This window comes from Poecile atricapillus, chromosome 3 (assembly GCF_030490865.1).
Source record: "Poecile atricapillus isolate bPoeAtr1 chromosome 3, bPoeAtr1.hap1, whole genome shotgun sequence".
Taxonomy (NCBI): Eukaryota; Metazoa; Chordata; class Aves; order Passeriformes; family Paridae; genus Poecile; species Poecile atricapillus.
The window spans coordinates 27,029,946-27,049,412 of NC_081251.1; the positions used below are offsets into that span (position 1 = coordinate 27,029,946).

At 33.8% G+C, this 19,467-nt stretch overlaps 1 protein-coding gene across 1 annotated transcript in view; it reads right to left on the reverse strand.

The window, feature by feature from the left end:
• The window catches only part of EYS (eyes shut homolog), a 625,315-nt gene that overhangs the window by 242,993 nt on the left and 362,855 nt on the right, over nt 1-19,467 (reverse strand). Inside the window, exons 23-24 of the mRNA XM_058836459.1 lie at nt 17,985-18,076; nt 1,938-2,088 (exon numbers count right to left, since the gene is read on the reverse strand). Of these exons, the coding sequence (XP_058692442.1) occupies nt 1,938-2,088; nt 17,985-18,076 (243 nt within the window). The remainder of the gene's footprint in view (nt 1-1,937; nt 2,089-17,984; nt 18,077-19,467) is intronic.

Below are 19,467 nucleotides of genomic sequence, written 5' to 3' on the forward strand. Positions count from 1 at the left end.
TGGAGTGGTTTCCTACTGCTGGGGTTGAAAAGCCCACATAAGGAGTACTTGGACAGGCAGCTCTCCATTCCCTGACAAAAGGGAAAAATCCCAACCTTTATAGACTATATTTGTCTTGGAACCTACAGACTTTGACAGGGGAGACAAGGTAAACGAACTTCCCTGAGCTAAAAAAACATAAAAATTAAGCAAAATGAGATACTAAGATCAAAATGAATACAAAAATCACAAATAAGCAAAGAAAATTAAGTGTAATAAAGGCTGAGGTCATCTCAGAAGGAAAGCTGCAAGAAACTTCAATGGAAAACAAGAGAAGCAACTGAGAGTAGAAGGTATATTTTTGTCTTTTTGGGGAAGTCATAGGAGCACATGCTTTCCAATTACTAGTAGAGGTTAAGTACCAGCAACCTGAGCACTTGTACATGTCCCACATCTATTGCCTAATTTAGATAACAATCACGAACCACAACATCTCACCTATGAATCCTGCATTAAGAATAGAATGGAACTACAACATTGTCAAAGAAGGAAAACCCATGCTGATATGACAATCCAACACATGCAGGCAAAATTTTTAGCAATAAAGTACCTTTAAACCAATGTGTTTCATTGCTATTTGAACTTCCCTAATGTAAATTTATTTTTCTGGATTTTATTTGGCCTTTAGCTAGTAAAGAGCTATTTTTATCTCAAAATTAATTCTCATGTACATGTTATAACTATATCCTTCAAAAAAATTGCTTCATTACCTGTTCTAAAATACACTAAAATTTCTCTCACCTTCTAGAAGGCAGGCCATTTAAATATTGAAAATATAATTTTCATGTATTTCATTAGTATGGATACATTGTTGTAGTAAATAAAATTCTATATACAACTGAGGATAAAATATTCCAGATGAAGGTATAGTTTGTGTATGAGCATTTGAATTAAGAGAATAGTTGTATAACTATGAATGCTACTTGATGTGTGCTTTTAATGTCAGTATGAGCTACTTAGAAGCACATTTTACGAAATATTTTACAACGTAAAAACACAAGAACTTTTAAGTTGGATTTCAACAGTCCTGTCTCATCATCGATTACTATGAAATTTATTATAAGGTGAAAGCAATCTAGAAATGCTGCATTACAGTAGCAGTATCAAAAACATGCCTGTGCTTGAAATGATTCTATTTGCCTCGTGGGGAGATGACCTTCACTTACTGAAGAATGGAACAGAAATAAAAAGGCTAAATCAATTGCCCAGGGTGAAGCCTACCCAAAAGTATGCCTTAAAAAATGAAAACTGGACTACATAAGCCCAGTTTTCACAGTGCACTGGAGAAACAAAACCCCTGCAGTCTAACTTTGCTATGGCTGTGGGGTGGCATCAATGCAAAGATCCTTGTTCTTTGAGACCCACACTACAGCAACTCAGTGTTAACAGTTTAATTTATTTCACACTCACAGATAGTCTTTATTATGTAATGGTGAACAGTTTTATATTCTGGAAGCACATTTGGGAATGTGACAAGGGAGTTAAATAGTCCAGGTAGCAGCACAGTTTGGCTTTGGATAAGTGAAAGAGACCAACTTGGAGCTATGTGACTAGTGAGGTCACCAGCACCTTATGTCAAAAACTGAATTTAAGACATTTGAACAGCATTTCAGACAATGACTTTAGACTATAACGCCCTTTTTGTTCATTTACCAAAGTACCACACATGAGCAATACTCTGCAAGGAACCATACTCATCCCTTAGATGTAATTCTCAAAAAGATGTAATTTTTGTTTTTTGCATGATTTAAATCTCATCAACATTCCAGTCCTAAAAGTAATACAATATAAATAAAAATCACCACCACCATCACCAATAATATTAATAATATTAATTATATTATTATTATTATTAATAATAATAATAATATTAATAATCGTATAGTAGTAGTAAATACCTGTTTTTCTGCATAAGGATGAGGCAAACCACCAACAAATATGGATCCTGTTTCAAGCCAATAAGAGCTGGACCAGAAATTTCTAGTTATACTTGTATTGGAAGGTAACTTCAGGATTGACATTTCTGCTTCACATGGTACCGTGCTTTGCCTGCACAAATTCAGAAATAGGCACATTTTATCACCATATATTGTTTATGTTACTATCTGACACAATAATTAGGCTTTTACTAAACCAACAAGGAAAGAAAATCAAGTAAACAGCTGTTTTGTATTATAGATAATACTATAAACATAAAAGAAGCTGTTTAAGAAGGTGTAAGTTAGCATGTCTTTGAGGTTTGAAATTCCATTAAAATGAAGCCATATTGTAAATCTGGGCAGTTTAATTGCTAAAGAAAGCCAAAGCACATAAATAACTGAATAAAAAGAGTTAGATAATTTTTAATAATAACAAGAAAACTTCGTAATTTGAAAAAAATACATCAATTAAATTGAAATATTTTAAATATCCCTCTTTCTCATCTCACAGACACACACACAAAATAAAAACCACATAAGCAATTTAAAACAAACTGCATTTTAGAAAGTGCAGAGGTACTATAATAATCTGTAATACATATCTTCAAAAGCATCATTCCTAAAGCTGAAGTCAGTAATATTAGGTCCTGAAATTAATATATGCTTTCCCATTTCCCTCCCCCTTTCACATACCCTCTTAAAAATGTTGCTGTTAACAACATCCATAAATTGTCAATGGCAAACAGAAGGTATCAAGCAAACAATTTGGTTTCTTTCAATTTTTTTGAATGATGTAAAGGTCATTTGCATTCCAATAACCAACTAGCAGCAATCACTCTATCTTCATCTAAGAAAGCACAAGAAGGAAATATCAGAACTAAACCAGTCTCTCATGGGGGAATTTCTTCCAGCCTATCCTTCTCTCTGTACATGAAACAAATAAGAGTTCAATCAGCTCTATATTTAAAGCTATTCAAGTATCTTTGTAATTTGTGTGTCCCAAAAAATCTATATGAAAATAGGACATACAAAAAACCTCCCCAAAACCCAAAAATCTTAAAACAAAAAACCCCCAAAAATCACAAACCAGCAACCCACAGCTCTGTAAAAGCAATTTGGGTAGGGTGCAAGTAGGTATTGTATGAATTCAGTTTATCTCTGACAATGCAAAACAACCTTCTGATAACTCTTACAAAAAAGAGAATTAAAAGTTTTCATAACTACATTCTGTCATATGGTAACATATGGATTCTCACATAAAGTTTCATGAAGTCCTCTATGTGTTTTTAACAGAAATAATGGAGAGATAACATTAGTAACATTTGCAAGCAGTTCTCTACATTTTCCATGTAATTCTGTTTTGAGTTATTTTCAGGACAATATGCAAACATGGTGATAAGTATTTACAGAAAGGCCTATAAATATTTGTGTATGCAAAATTGCCTGTCCATCCTATGGAAAATAACCTCAGGTGGAGAATAAAAAATTTTGACTGGTGGTAAAATCAAGAATGAAGAAGAGACATAAACTGGGGTTTTGATTCTGTAGACTGAAAACTAGCATCTTAACGGAGCATCTTAATTCAGGGGATTTTTTTTATTCTCCCATATTTATTTAAAAAAAAAAAACAACTTGATAAATAATAGCTATCATGAATGCAAAAAAGGACCTAAATAGATCTAGAGTCAAGGAAGTAAATGCTTTTTCCCACCATGTGTTTTTGATATTATATAATGGCTGTATATCTAAGCAGACACACAAGTCATTATTGACTTACAAAGGAAGTTTGCTGATAATGTGTGTAACTGGCCAATCATTCTCTGTAGCTCTGCCTGCAATGATCAAGAAATTTTCACTACTGTTTGAACCCAGTATGCCATCTTGGATATATTGTTCTACAGAAAAGAGTGGCAATGAGGCTTAAAAGGAAAAAAAAAATATTATTTTGTAAATATCTAAAATTTTTTCTCTTCCTGATAAAATGATATTGTAATCATGAATAAAAGCATAATAATAAGATAGCAATATTTCAGAAATATTTTAAATCAGACTTGTTTTAATGCAGCATAATTCTTAAGATAGAAGATGGTCAGGGAGGAACTTTCAGGCTTTTCTTTTCAACTATTTGACAGATGTGCTAAGTGAAGTACAGCTGCTCAAACAACTTCTCATCTATTCTTCTCTTAATTACTATTTCTTCTACATGTTTTGAGATGTTAATGCTGTAACTAGTTACATGACCATGTATGTACTTCTGTCACACAAACACCATATTGATGTAGTTCTTTTCACATTTGCTTTAGACATATTTTTTAGCTTGTCCTTAATAGCTTAGGTGATTGATATGTAAAAGTATTTTTGTGTGCATATATTAAAAGAATATTTTGAAATTAATTCCCAGTATTTGGTATCAGAAAACAAGTTAATGCAATTCAAAGCATGAGCTGCCTTTGCCCTAAGCTTGTTAGAATGTCAGCCATGCACCTCTGATTGTGTTTGATTGAATCTAGCAGGGTCTGGCCAAATTAGAATAATGACTTTAAACCATTATTGTTTAGCATTTGCTGATGATACAATCACTGGGTCATATATGCACTCTATGAAATTTCCATCAGGCTTTTAAAGTAGTTTTTCTACAATCAGCACATTGGGTGTTTTAAAGGTCAAGTAAGATGACAGGGCTTTTTGCATAATTATAAATGTGGAAATGCATACAGCAACTCTCAAGCACTTTTGCTGGGTAAGCTACCAGTAATTGTGCCTCAGTCCAAGCCAGCAGTAATAGTTCACAGTTTCCTCATTTGTAATCACACAAATGTAGTGATTAAACACTGGCCAATTAATTATAACCTGAAGATGAATTCTGTCTAAACAGTACTAAACCCATTGCTCAATGCCTTGCAGGTTAGAAGGACGGAAAGGTCAGACAATAATTTGATAACTATTGATATAACATGGCAATGTCTGTATGAAATCCAAGTCCTTTTACATAATGTCTTTACCTTCTGACATTTTTCAGCGGTGATTAATTTTTAGCATTATCATAAAATGGTAAAAAAGCAACAAAACAAATGGTAGAAGAGGAGGAGGGAAAGGGGGATGTTCAGAAAAAGTATTGTGTCAGTCATGCTGTGAAGTCTGGCTGGGAATAAAAATTCTTTAGCCTGTTCTATTCTTATAGAAAAGGGAAATCTTTTGTTCTAGGGTTCAATCAATCTTGTCTAGAAACAAGAATGAAACTTTCACGTGTTTCTAGAAATTGCCTTTGAATGTAGCCATGCTTAACAACAATAAATAATTGACTAATACCATTGAACTGTTTAGACTGTAATACTATCATTCAGTTTAATATATCTATTAAACAAAAGCAACAAGATATTTAAAACCTCCATATCAAATATGAGTTGTGAACCATGAGAAATAAAGGTTTTATTATCATATATTATAAAACAAATAATCCCCATTTTCCCCAGTTGTATTGAAGACAATTGTTTAATTAAAGTTGAGAACATATTTCACTGTCATCATATTTAGTTATTATTTATAGATTTATTAGCTTAAAAAAAGACAGCTTATTTTTCACTCAGTTTTTGGAGGTTTACATTTTCTGGTTTCATACTCAAACTGTTCCTTGCAGTAGAATGTTTATTTTTGTAAAATTACAACAAAACAATAAACTTACTATCACTACAATCAAGAGAAACTTTTTCTTAATGCACATTTAAAAGGTTGGATCAATTTTGACCTAGCACTGGTTTTGAAACCTTCATGGCTTTTCAAGGATGTCTGAGACAACTTTAGGAATGGTACATCTGGACCTCTCTACTCAGAAAGTTTTGCAGGTTTCAGTGTTGGAGGTTTACAAAATCTGACTGAATAAAGCACTGAGCAACCTGTTCTGACCTTGGCTGCCCCTGCTTTGAGCAGGAGGTTGGGCTAAAGACCTCTTGAAGTCTCTTCTGGCCCAAAATATGTTATAATTCTACAGTCCTAAGACCCCTTCCTTCAGCAAAGAAAACCCCAGCAATTCCATACTAATAGCATTTACAGAATAGGGCAGAATATCTTATTACCTGCAGTTGATTTATTTAGATAGAATAGATACTAATTCACTCACAGTCATTACATTTTTACTCTGCAGTAAAACGCATAATTTTAGACTGCTCTCATCTGTTGGTGCTGACTTTGCCCTGAGTACTGTTCAGCAGGTTAACACACACACTTCCATGTTACAGTTAAACAAATAAGTCAACTATATATTTTTTCTCATTTCTCTGACAGCGTATTTCCTGGGCCTGAAGCTGATTTCTTGGTCTGGTGTTGCCCTGAGAATCAGGCCCTTGATATTATTTTTCTACAAGTTGTAGCCACTTTCCCAGGAAAGTAACTACAAACATAGGTGTTTATACATTCCATTAAAGATGTGCCTTTTGATGGACATCGCTCACAGCCAGTGCAGTTGGGAAGGTGTTAACCTGACTATCCAATCCCTGGTCATGGTCAGAAATCTATAAATACTGAAAAAAAAAATAAAGTTTGCTCTTTCTTTCACCACACCTCGAACTGCGTCCATGTGATTAATTTCATGTCCAACAGTGACAGTCTGGTCTTCAACTGAACTGTGATTTAGGTGAACAAATAAGAACAACGAAGCTAATGATGCAAACTTCTCTAATAATACAAGGAAGGGAGGATATGAAATTTGTTTCATATTCTAATAAATAAATAAATAAATAAATACCCCCTTTTCTTTTCACAGAGGTTACTCTTACACTACTACACTAAGGTCCACGACTTGAATTCAAATCCTGATGTGGAATAATCCATATCTTTACAAAGTCATCACTGTTTCTGTTACAGTTACTATAGAAGTTAGATATTATCTTCAATTCTGAAACTTATAAAGTTCACTGGTTAGTGCAATTCAGGAATCATTTCAAACTCACCAAACTATTTTACCATGAAAGCTTTTATAGACATGACCTCAGACATGCAAGTTGGCTTCAGTCCAGAGACTAGCCTTCAGATTTTAGTTTAATTTACTACTATAAATATAGCTAAAGAAGGAAAAAAAAAATAAATCTATGCCTCTGGCCCTTTCTGTCTTTGCAGTTTTTTGCTTCTAGTTTCTTGCTGCTCACTTCATACCAATCAAAGATCCTACTCACAGAAATTAAACTTAGAAAATATGCACTTATTTAAAGTTGATGTAGATCTAAGTGTCACTTAAGGAAAACTTTGGCTCAAACGAGAGTACTGTATTCAAGTATTCATACAGCAGAAAATTTAGAGCTGGATTTAGACTTGCAACACTCTAATTTTAAGTGAATCTTAAAGACTGTTTTTAATTAAAAAAATACTAACATTGCGGGAATACAATTCTGCAGGCCAAGGTTGTTTCTCATCTCTATACCTTAGCTGTGTTCTCCTTAATATAAATTCTGTGCTTGTGACATGTGGCCGAAGCAGCCACTGAACCCAGTTCTCATATCCATAAGTACTCTTTGATGTTCCATAGAAAATAATACAGAACAAAGCCTGATGTATTGTTATTGGCCTGTTATTAGTCCGATTTTACTGTTTTTATGTTTCTGTCCCTGTGATAAGCTGCTTCAGAAGACAGTCGAAACTTTTAATTCTTATAATTGACATTAATGATCTCTTTTGAGATGCAAAGCAAAATAAATTAGCTATGACAGAAGCATTTTTAGCTTTTTTTTTTAGTTAACCTGAGGAAGAGCACATCATAATATACCACAGATTTGTCACTTGCATGATATTAAATTTTAATGTCCGAGTGTCTGCTTTAAGGTAGAATTCTGAGAATATGTAGAATGTGATTTGTGCCCAAGATGTAGCATGACTAAGTAAGCTTTTATCTTAAAGAGGCTGTAAAACAACAGTTTGTATCAAACTAATTGGTGGATTAAATCACTCTTAACAGTTATTAGGGTCAATTTAGTATAATTAAATCTATTGCGTTCAATGTCATTAGTAGGAAAAGGCAGTTGCTTATTCTCTGTTGACTCATCAGAAGTTTTTGAAAAATAACCACTCTGAAAAATTAAAAAAATTGTAAAACACCTTAAGCTTTGATTTCATAATGGGTTTTGATTTAAATTAGAATTTTTTTTTTTTTTAACATTTCATTGATACAAATCAAAAGAACATTACTTAGCTGAAAAAAAGTGCACTGAGTTTGAAACCTTTGTTTTAGTAGAAGACTTGATCAGTGCAGGGTGGGTTTTCTATTCTGTAGTCAGACATCTATGTAAGCAGAAAATCTGCTTTCACTATTTTCAATTTCTGGAAAATAAATTCAAGATACAAAAAATATTAATGTCAAGATTGTCTGACATAATTTCTAGGTTTTATCCATTTCAACTATTCCTTTCTCTTTAAAATCTTAGTTCTTGCTGAATGAGGAAAGTAATTGCTGTAGTGACTTTGGAATAGCAAAAGGTATGCTGCCATGTCTGACAATGCAGAACCGAGATCTTTCCTACACAGTTCAAAATGAGTTGTGGCATCAGCAGCACAACCCCATGATTATTAAACAACAGAAATTGTGTTTCCGAAAGAAAGTTAAATTGATCATTTTAAGAAGAAAAACTTCAAGCATGAAGTTTTAAAGGAATTCTGAGGTTAGTAGAGGGCTGTGAATATATACAGTAGATATCATGGGGCCTGGATAATCTCACTGACATCTTAAATAGCTACAGGTGTGATTTGAATGGTAGCTTAGGCAAAAGACCCTACATAAGCCCTGGCAACATGGGTCAGTAGCCAAAAAAAGAAAGAATAAAGTGGTTTAAATGTGGAAAAAACAATGAAGCTTTTTGAGGCCAAAAATGTCCCTTTGAAGATATTCTGAATTGTTTCCCTTTTGTTAGAGTAATTTATCCAAAAAGACACAAGCCCCATCTTTAAGGATAGACTTTATTTAGCACACAGGCTAACTAGATTCTTAAATGTTAATTTTTTTTAATAATGAAAATGTGGCAATAAGCGCGATTAAATAAATGCCTTGAAAGCAAATTTATTCTCTATCTTGAAATAAATTTTCTGCTAGATACAGTTGATCCTAAACTAAATCTCCTTCCTTCCATGGCATTACAAGGCTCACCTTAGTGCCTGCCACCTATAGCAGGCAGACACTGTCTTCTTTTTTTTCACTATTTTCTGTCTGTGCTGTTGCCGCAGACTCTCTGCAAGTTCCATCCTGCCCTTCAGGGAGAAAAAGCTTATTTGCTTTCAGAAGAGGTGCAGCCTCCCTGCCTCCAGATAACTCTGACTGGAAGGGATTCATGTGGGATAAAGTAGAAAGCCAGTTTCCTTCTTGCTAACTAGGAGTTACAGTGTACAGAATTCACACAGCACTGTCTGAGTAAACAAGACTGCTATTCCGCTTGTCCTGTTCTCTGCATATCCTGCTTTATTCAGTAGAGAAAAGGATCACTTGCATCATCTTTCAAATACTCATGCTACCTCGTATCTGCTACAACATGATGACTTTAATAAAAAATTATGCCCTCAGGTTTCTGGATGCAATGTGTATGCCTAACAGCATTCTCCCACTACAGAACTGGCTAATTATTTTCATTTCTCCATTTTCTGGACATGTCTCAAATAACAGAGTGGTGAAAGAATATCTATCAGACAGAAAGGTCTTTAAGGTGAGAGTGAACTACACCTCTGACATGTCTGCACTCTGGCTCAGTCCTTAGCATCACCTCAATACCTGAGACATAGTGTTAGCAGGGTCAGAAGGAAATCTTTACCCACCTTCTATTTTCAGTTTTTTACTGAAGTACTGGCGGGTGTTTGTCAGACAGCATGATCTCTATATATAAAATGCCCACCAATGTTGTGGGTTTAGGAAGGGGTGAACACAGTAAAGTGTATCTTAGGAAAATATTTAATAGAAGGGTTTGATTTTACTGAAGTCTATATTTTTCATAGATTTCAAACAAAATATTGATCATTTAAGATATAGAAAAGGTCAAACAAGTGGTCCCTTGGTGGTCAAATAAATGTTCTCTTCTGGCCTGAAAATCTAAGTCAAAGAAATTTCAGAAATTTTAACATAGATAAAAATGGTAGCTTATGTTACCTTATGCTGCTGTGTCCAAATCATGTCATACATTCATCCACAGAGAGAAAAATAAGTTCTATAAAATATTTTTTAAAACCTACCCTCTATTTTTTCCACTAAGCTTCCTTTTTGATAGCTAATATATTTACTCCTTATTGATATGCACATATTGTATAAAATATATTGATACCACACGTGAAAACCTGAGTTCTTAAAATCATTTTGATTACAAAATCAAAGACCACAGTGCATTTAAGTGTATAAAAGGAAATACTAGATTGTGTGTATTATATATATTAGGTCTGCTTTCCTAAAACCAAAATCCATTCAGAATTACAATACTATTACATTCTATTACTTTCCATAATGAAAAAAAAATATTTAAAATGTATTTAAAAAGATAATTGATAATGTTACTACTTTGTTTTAAAAAATAGCAATTTGAGTTATTCTGGTAAAAAAAAAAATTTGAATGTTCTGTGTAATTAACAATGTGAACAAGAGTTAAGAACTGTTGTATAGATCACATAGGATAGAACAGGATTTAAGTACTCTTAAACAGAGAACCAGCTAAAGACATGTCCTGAGGAAAAGCCTCCAGCAAATACATAAATTGTTTAGACAATATCTCTAACAAATATGGCATTTAGTGACATGCAGCAATCAGTAAAAGAGGCAAGTTGTTTCTTTGTTTTTTGCAATAAATATAGTCAAAGAAAGGCAATTCCTCTTAAGGGAAAAAACCCAAATAATTTCTGAATCTAGAATTACAAAGATACTTCAAAGAACAGTAAAACCATTAGTTGTGGTACAATAGTTCTACTATTAAAGTTTAAGAAGTTTTTCAAAAATAATAATTCAGCCTAACTGGTATTTTAAAAATATCTAAGATTAATAGAACATGACTGCAGTGATACACTGTACTTGAAACTTATTTCTGGTATTTGTGCACAAAAATGATTGTCAGCTACATGAATATATGCTTATTCACAAAGGAAACCGGGTAAGTATAAATTCATAGATGGTCTGTCTCTTTCCTTAATAATTGTTCAGCAGCAGATACAATAAGTGCATTCTCCTATTCAACCTATGTATGAATCAGTTTTCTTATCTGTGTTTTTTATTGAGATGCTGTTATTGCTCTCTAGCATCTACAGAATCATTATTTCCATAGTACTCTAAGTCATTAAAAAGGGAGAATTATCATAGAATAATACAATAATTAAGGCTGGAAAAAACCTTTAAGATCACATAGTCAAGCCATTAACCTAATATTGCAAAGTTCATCACTGAACTGTCTCCCTAAGTGCCACCTCTAAATTTTTAAAAAAAAAGCCTCCATTGATGTTGACAATCACTTCTTTGGGCATCTTTTTCCAATACTGTGAAGAAATTTTTCCTAATATCCAACCTAAACCTCCCCTGGTGCAACTTGAGGCCATTTCCTCTCATTACTTGGGAGAAGGGACTGAGCACCAGCTGGCTACAAACTCCTTTCAGATAGTTATAGAGAGAAACATGGTCTCCCCTGAACCTCCTTTTCTTCCAGCTAAACAACCCCAGCTCCCAAGTAGAAAGATACATTAAAGTACATTTAAATTATAAAGTATTGGCTTGGTTCCTCCTCTACTTATCTGTAAAAGGATTAAAATCAAATGAACTCTCTCTAAAAGTACTGTGCACATTAGCAGAATGAACCGGAAAACACATGTATTCTGACTAGCAAGATTTCAAAACTTTTCCATTTAGGGTTTTTTGATTCTTATTTGGCTTCAATTTCACAGTTCATAAATCAGAATCTCCTTTGATTCTGTTGTTCAACCCAGCATTACCATTTCTGTGGTACTGTCATGCTCTGCTAGCAGGCAGTAATAGTGTCACCGTGTAACAGAAATCTTCAGCCCCCAGAAATTAATTGTCCACTTTTTGAGCTACTTGTGACAATAGTCAATCTATGCTTTTTCATTTTTCCAATCTATCTTTTTCTTCCAGAAGTATTTCATAATACCCTTTTTGGGGATATTGTTCATTTTTCCTGCTCATCTGTGTGATAGTTACCATATGTATTTGATGCTAAATATCTTTGCCCAAAATCCCAAACCAAATTTTAAAAAGAATCCTTCTAATTTTCTTCATACTTCATCATGATCAACTCATTCCTATTTTCCACTTTACAAATCCAGGTCTTGACATCAGTATCAATATTTCCAATTATTCAATTATTTTCATTCCATATTAAATGAAAATGCCTGTATTTCTAAACTATATTCTCAAACCAGTTTGTTTTCAGTGACTAAGCATCTCTGCAATGTATATTGGACATCAAGCAGCAGACATAACCTACTTAGGACTTAACATACAGTGAAATTAAGAAAATACAAATGTAATTTTATTACCAGTACATCATAAATAAATTGGACTAAGTATAATAACCTGTACTTTTTCCAAGTAAGTTCCACTGATCTGGGAGAAGTTTCAGACCATATAAAAATTAGAAATTATTAGATAAGTCAGCACTTGTATTTCATTCACCCCTAGATTTACACTACGCATTTTAGGAAGGACTGAAATAAAAGACCAGCACAGCTGTGGCTAAGAAAGCCACATGTTTGTGAGGACCCTATCAGTGGCCAAATTAGAGCAACTTCCTAAATATTTTGTGTTGGTAACAAATATAAAACAGGACGCTGCTGGGTCAAAGTACTTAACTTCTTGCAGCTGATGCAAGTCCATTGACAGCTTTCTTGGGAGAGGCAAAGAAAATTAAAAGATATTGAAGGTATTTTATATCAAGAATATATTTCTTACTGCATTTTATAAATATTGAATACAGTTCTCTAACTAAACAGCAACAATTGGTTATAATATCTTTTGACTTACACTGGTTTTTGAGGATATGGACCATTAAGCATGTTTTCATTAAGTAGAGTATGTGACATTTACATGGTACATGAAACAACAGATGAATTTCTTCACCCATATGCTGTTATGCTAAAAATAAAGGTCAAAGTCCTGCACCTTTGTGATAAAAAAATACAGATTTACAATAAAAGTGAAATAAAAAGAACCAAAGACAAACAAAACAGAGAATCATCTAGGTAGGATTTGCTACCCACTTTATCTATCATATTCTTATCTTACCTGCCTAAAAGCCCTAGGGAAAATATGAGGTTTGTAGCATGTTGTGAAGGATAATAAATACAGCATACTTTGCAGCATATGGATTATCTCAGACCGTCATAAAAAGCTGTCAAAACCAAGCAATCTAAAAGCTCCTGAGTGAGCATATGTTGCATTACGGCATGATTAGAAATATATTTCTCTGACTAGAGGAATCAGTAAACTTTTACGTCTCAAAAGCAAGACAATCAATCATCAAAAGTCCTATAGGTAAATAGTGCAAAGCACAAATTACAAACAATAGGTGTTAAAGGAGAGGAATAAAACACTCTTTGAAAAACAATTGCCAGATTTTGCAATCAGTTTCTGATGGAGCACCTACACCAGATTTTAATCCTAATGATATCAGATAATAAAAAAAAATCCGTGGATAGACTCATATTAAAGAATGAAGTTGCATTCATGACATCTATTGCATAATCAACTTGTAAGTGGAGAAATTTGCTAAAGCAATTGACAATTATGATCTGAAACTAAAATTAAAATAAAAATAATTTTCATATAATTGAGTAAACTATTTTTATCAGTACTGAAATGGAGGGTATTGGGCCAAGAAAAGGCAAATTTCTAATATCACTGCTGCAGTTTGGTTTGTTTCTGAAATACATATTATTTTATGAACGTGTTCTGAATGACAGAGATTGAAGAAGAAAAATCTTAAAGCAGTTAATGGAGGTAGTTTATAAAGGCTGGAATGAGAAGGTTGTGATAGAACATCACCTGCATTGCCAGTAAGAAAACTGTATCTTCACTGCAAAACCAAACATGTAAACCTTCCAGTGCTTGGGTCTTAACTTTCCTTCCCTTCATAATATCCTGCAGTAACCCAATCCCTATGGGATATTGCCCATATCCATTTTTCGCTGTAGCTCACTCACTTCCCTGGTAACATTCTTAAGAAAACCAAAACAATAGTCAGAAATGTGAGTGAAACAGCTGCAATGAAATTTCATTAACAGACTAAGTACACAACTGCAGTAGTTTATGAAATGACCTCTCATGAGTTCATGAAATGGAACTCTCAGGTGCTGCTATGAGGCAAACCTTGGCAACAAGATGGTTTTAGCAGCCAATAATACAAATTAGACTAATCTGATGCAAAAAGTTATATCCTAACCCAAGTCATCCAAGATATGCCATATTTTGAAGCAAATACAGTTCTTATGTTGTACCAAAATTTATTAAGTTATTCCAGTGTTTGTAGTCACAATATCCAATCATAATGAAAACTGTACTTCAGCAATGCTGCTACTTTTCCTTCGGCACGAGTATCATGGTGAACCATGAGAACTGGATAAAGGACATTGTCCGACAATCACATGCACATTTGTTTGTGAATATTAGATGGTGTGACATTCCTTTTATTCACACAAGGAATTATTTCTGTGCTATAAAGGAAGCAGTAAAATCTCCTGTAAGCAGAAAAGGAAGCTACTATCGCTATCTAATTTTCACTGTACTTAAACTTGTATTAAACAGCACTCACTACTTTTAAGTCTATTTCCATTTAATATGATATTGTAGACACAGCATGCTCTTTGAAGATGGCTTATCTTCAGTAGCTGAAATGCATTGCTTTTCCTGAAGTGAAAAGACAAAATCCTTTCTATCACAGGAGTACCTCAAAAGAGCTCCAAACAATTAGGATTACATTAAATAAAAAAAAAAAAAATACAATTTTCTTTATTTTTTTTATTGTTATTGTCCACAATGTCTCATTATAATGTTTAATATATGCACAACAAAGAAAAACCTGTGTGCCTATACACTGTGTTACAATATGCAGTATCTCCTGCATTCCAATTTAACTTCATTGGTTTTCCAGATACCATTGTTAAAAACTTATTTACCTCACTGAAAATCATTTCTGAGAAGATTAAATGTTTGCAAGCCTCTAGAAAGTTGCTGAAAAAGTTACAGTAATTTTTCATGAAAGTTATTTTATTATGCCGTATTACACTGCAGTTGATTAAATGAAATAGTAAATTTATAAAACAATTAACACATATTTCAAGACTGACTCTATCCAACTTAACTGTCAACAATATATATTTAATTGTCAATAAAGAGAAAAAAGCATATATATATACATATATATATATGATATATACTTCATAATTAACTAAAGCATATGTGAAAATATATGAGATGACAGTGAGAAGCAACTCCAAATCTTTCTGACATATACATCTACATCATTAAGATTTTTAATTTTAGAATCATAGAATCACAGAATTATTTAGGTTGGAAAAGTTCTTTAAGACCATCAACTGTTAAACCAGCACTGCCAAGCTTAACTATAACCTTAACTGCCATGTCTACAGGATTTTTAAATATCTCCAGCGATGGTGATTCAGCCACTTCCCTGTGCACCCTCTTTCAGTATTTTACAATCCTTTCTGTGAAGATTTTTTTCCCAAATATCCAACCTAAATCTCCCCTAGTTCAACTTGAGGCCATTTCCTCTTGTCTGATTTCTTGTTAGTTGAGGGGAGACTGACCCCACCTCACTATAGCCAACTTCAGGGAGTTGTAGGGAGCTATAAGGTCTCACTGCAGCCTCTTTTTCTCACAGCTAAATGGCCCCAGATCCCTCAGCCACTTCTCATAAGACTCACATAATTGGCCTTGATCCATTGATTTTTTCTGCACAGATCCCTCTGCAGAGCTTTCTTACCCTACAGTGAATCAACACTCTCACACGACTTGGTGTCATCTGCAGAATGCCATCTTAAAACAATGCTCAGAACTATTTCCAGTCTTCAAAAGTGATTACAATGTTTAATTATTCATTGCTCTGTAACTAGCCTGAATCCCATAAATGGTATGCATGCCTTCTTTTTCAGCAGGAAAAACAAGTGTGGCCCATTTCCTGAGCTGTCCTGAAAAATTTCCTGCAAATGAAATAAAGTTTCTTTCTTTTTAGACTCAAAAGGAAAAGCAAAATATAGAGAACAGGTTGGTTTTCTTTTGTCATGGGCTATTGTCATGGGCTGATTTAGAGACTCATGTTAATTTTGGCTTGCTGGAGTTAGGGGAACATGCAGAGAATAAGTGTATTAGCATCATGGTAATTAGTGATGAGGGATGGCAATGACATGGCAGTTTGAACACTTCAGTGTCAGGAAAAAGGCTGTTTTTGTAAAGACTTCCACATTACTGATGGTTCAGGTATTCATACTTTGGCTATCTTCAGGATTTTAAATCTTACTTAAAATGAACAACAAAGGAATAACAATTGAATTGTAATGGATTTAAATTATCTAAGTAACTAGAAATTTTATGTCTCCACTCTTCCCCTTTCTGTGTCACTTGGGATTTGTCATTGTGATCCTCTCTTAGCTGTCTTTAATGGGCTTGCAGAGTACCTGAGTGTTTAGTCTCTATTCATATAGAACCTGCTTAATGATTTTATCATCTTTATATCTCTTGTCTAAAAACTGTCTTCCCATTTTCTTTCTCTATTTTGATATGGAGAGGGAGTCATAACCAGGATAGAATTCTGTGTATTATTAGTTTTTAGAAAATCTCACTTTTATCAGTGTCATAGAGACACTGTGCTCTATTTCTTCTGGTCACAGAGAAGCTTACACTTGCTTTTTAGCTTCCATCAGCATGGCTTAGTTTACAGTGTTCCTTTTTGGGTGATGAGCACAGCTGCAGTGGATTACTTACTTTTTCTCCTTGCATTAATTTCTGTATGTTACTTAGTGGTCCAGACCAGGAGTGTGGTTTAACTTGCTGGAAAAATTATGATAGTGACGGTAACTGAAATGCAGTATCAAACTGGTTCTCCACACTGAGTACTGACTGCCACATCTAAGGCAGAAAGGTACAGTGTAATGGGTATACACTCCACTCTATTTCCCATGGAAGGAAAGGGGGACAGTGTTGTCCTGCAAAAGTTCTTCATTTAACAATTCTTGGACAGATATAGCTATAAAAGGTCTATTCCAATAAAAGGTTTTTGTTCCTTTTATACTCCTCCACAAACTTTTAAAAGACTAACTTACTCCTGAGACAAGCAGACAGCTAGCTTGCTTTCTTCTTGCTGGACAAGATGACTGGACCTATTTTAAGCCACCTAATAGGAACTTGGCACTCAGAGAGCGCACTAGGTGCCTTACTTTCCTATAAAGTGAACACAAAGCTTCCACTTCAAAGGCCGCGGATTCTATGAGCACAGGTATTAGATATATCTATGTACAAAGATTATGGAAATCTTCCTACCTACCTCATTTTCCTCATTTTATTTTCATTTTATTCTCCTTCAGTTGCAAGTGTTGTTACTTTTACATGAATAATATACCCTATTATGAATTGCAAGTCAGTGACAGCAATGAAAGTCATGGTGCTGCTTCTGCCAATCTATTTATTTTCCAAGATTTTTCTATAAGTCACACTCTCATTGTTGGAAATTCAACTATTTCCAGGACTGAGTAGCTTGGAGCTACTGCACAACATCTTCCCTGGCTGAATGTTTGTGTTTTCTACAGTAAATGATTCCAATGAGAATCAATTTATTTCCACTAAGCGCATCAGGGATGCAATGAGCACTGTCCAACTGTAGTTATAAACATGCTTTCCAAGGATGTGTTGTGGCCCAGACTGCCATAACATGATTTCACTATAAATGTTCAGGTATCATAGTTAATGAGATATAATATCTGTGGAATTTACTAACAGTAATTTCTATGATCGATCTCTATGATCTTTGAAACAATGATAAAAACAGACAACAGTAAACTTACCTAATTTGCACACTATACCAGTGTCCATTGTCCACCCTAGCTGTGGTAGTGATGTTTTTGACTTCTGCTGCTTCATCACATAAATACTGGTACTACAGAGTGCGAAAAGGTTTTAATTACATTATTTCTAATAATTAAACAGTTTCAAACATAGACAGTTGAATTTTAAAATAACTAATGGTTTCAAAAACCTGAAGGATATCATGTGTATCAAGGAAAGTTAATGTCTCATTAAAAGTTCTGAATAAGGAAGCCTATCATACCAGAAATATACAAGAATATATATATGCTTCCTAACCTGAATGAAAATGCTTTAATCTTTGTGTGTTGTACAATCAGACATTATGGGTCTGATTTGCAAAGAAGTTGACCATCTGCAACCCATCTGAAATTAACACTGCCCACTGGTGAATTTTACTTACCATTTTATGGCTTCCTTACACTTCCAAACACGTAATGTAGCATGCAGGCTTGAGCATTTTGGAGCACCATTTAATTTCCTATACTAATGTGAACAAGCACTTGATTTCATGGTTTGTCTACTTGTAATTGTAGCTTGATTGTGAGCTTAGAACCATTTGTTCATTGGGCCTTAAATCTACATTTAATTGACCAGCTTTGTGAATGACTAAGTGAATTCAATTAGTTTTAACATGGCACACTGGGATCTCTGAATAGATTTGTGTCAATTAAAGTACTTTCATATTTTATGATGCTTATGATATGTTAGAAAAATATTTTTCTGCATCATTACTTTATCAAGTAAGATGAACTTAAAGCCATCAGCATGTCCTAAACCTTGGATAAATTACTGCCCACGACTAATCTCATTTTTTTTCTGGACAAAGATAGTCACAATATAATAAAAGATAAAAAATCACAACATAACAAAAAGTAAGAGGTAATTTCTCCTTTTCTGTTTATCTTCAGTTTATATATCTGTTTAAACATGAAGGCAAATAGAATACAAAAGTGCTGTTTCTAACAGACATTTCACAGTTCTTACAAAAGAATATAATTACAGGTACTTTGGGAAACTTTCAGCAGGAAAATGGGAGATAAGTTATGAGAAAAGTAGCTTTTCTTTCAATATCTTTTTATAGCCTATTTAGCATCTGCCTCCTTCTTCATAAAGCTCTAGCTTTATCTCTTCCTCAGAAAAGATGGAATAACTTGCTGAAGGCAAAGATATCCCATGATACACACTTTACTCTTTAAAGTTTATAAACAAATATATTCCTAGTTAATCTGTCCACAAAAGCTAAAGAAATGCGGGGTATTTTTTTTTCTCCTGATCCTATGGAACTGTGATTTAAATAATAGATGGAGTGAAAGATTTCTACTTAGAGATACATGGTAAAAAAAGACACACTCTATTCCCCAATATGGTAAATTTTTCTATGACAATTCACTCAATTCCTATGCCTATGTCATAAACCCTCCGTATGACAATCTTAATGAAGTTCAACATTAGGGAGTTCAG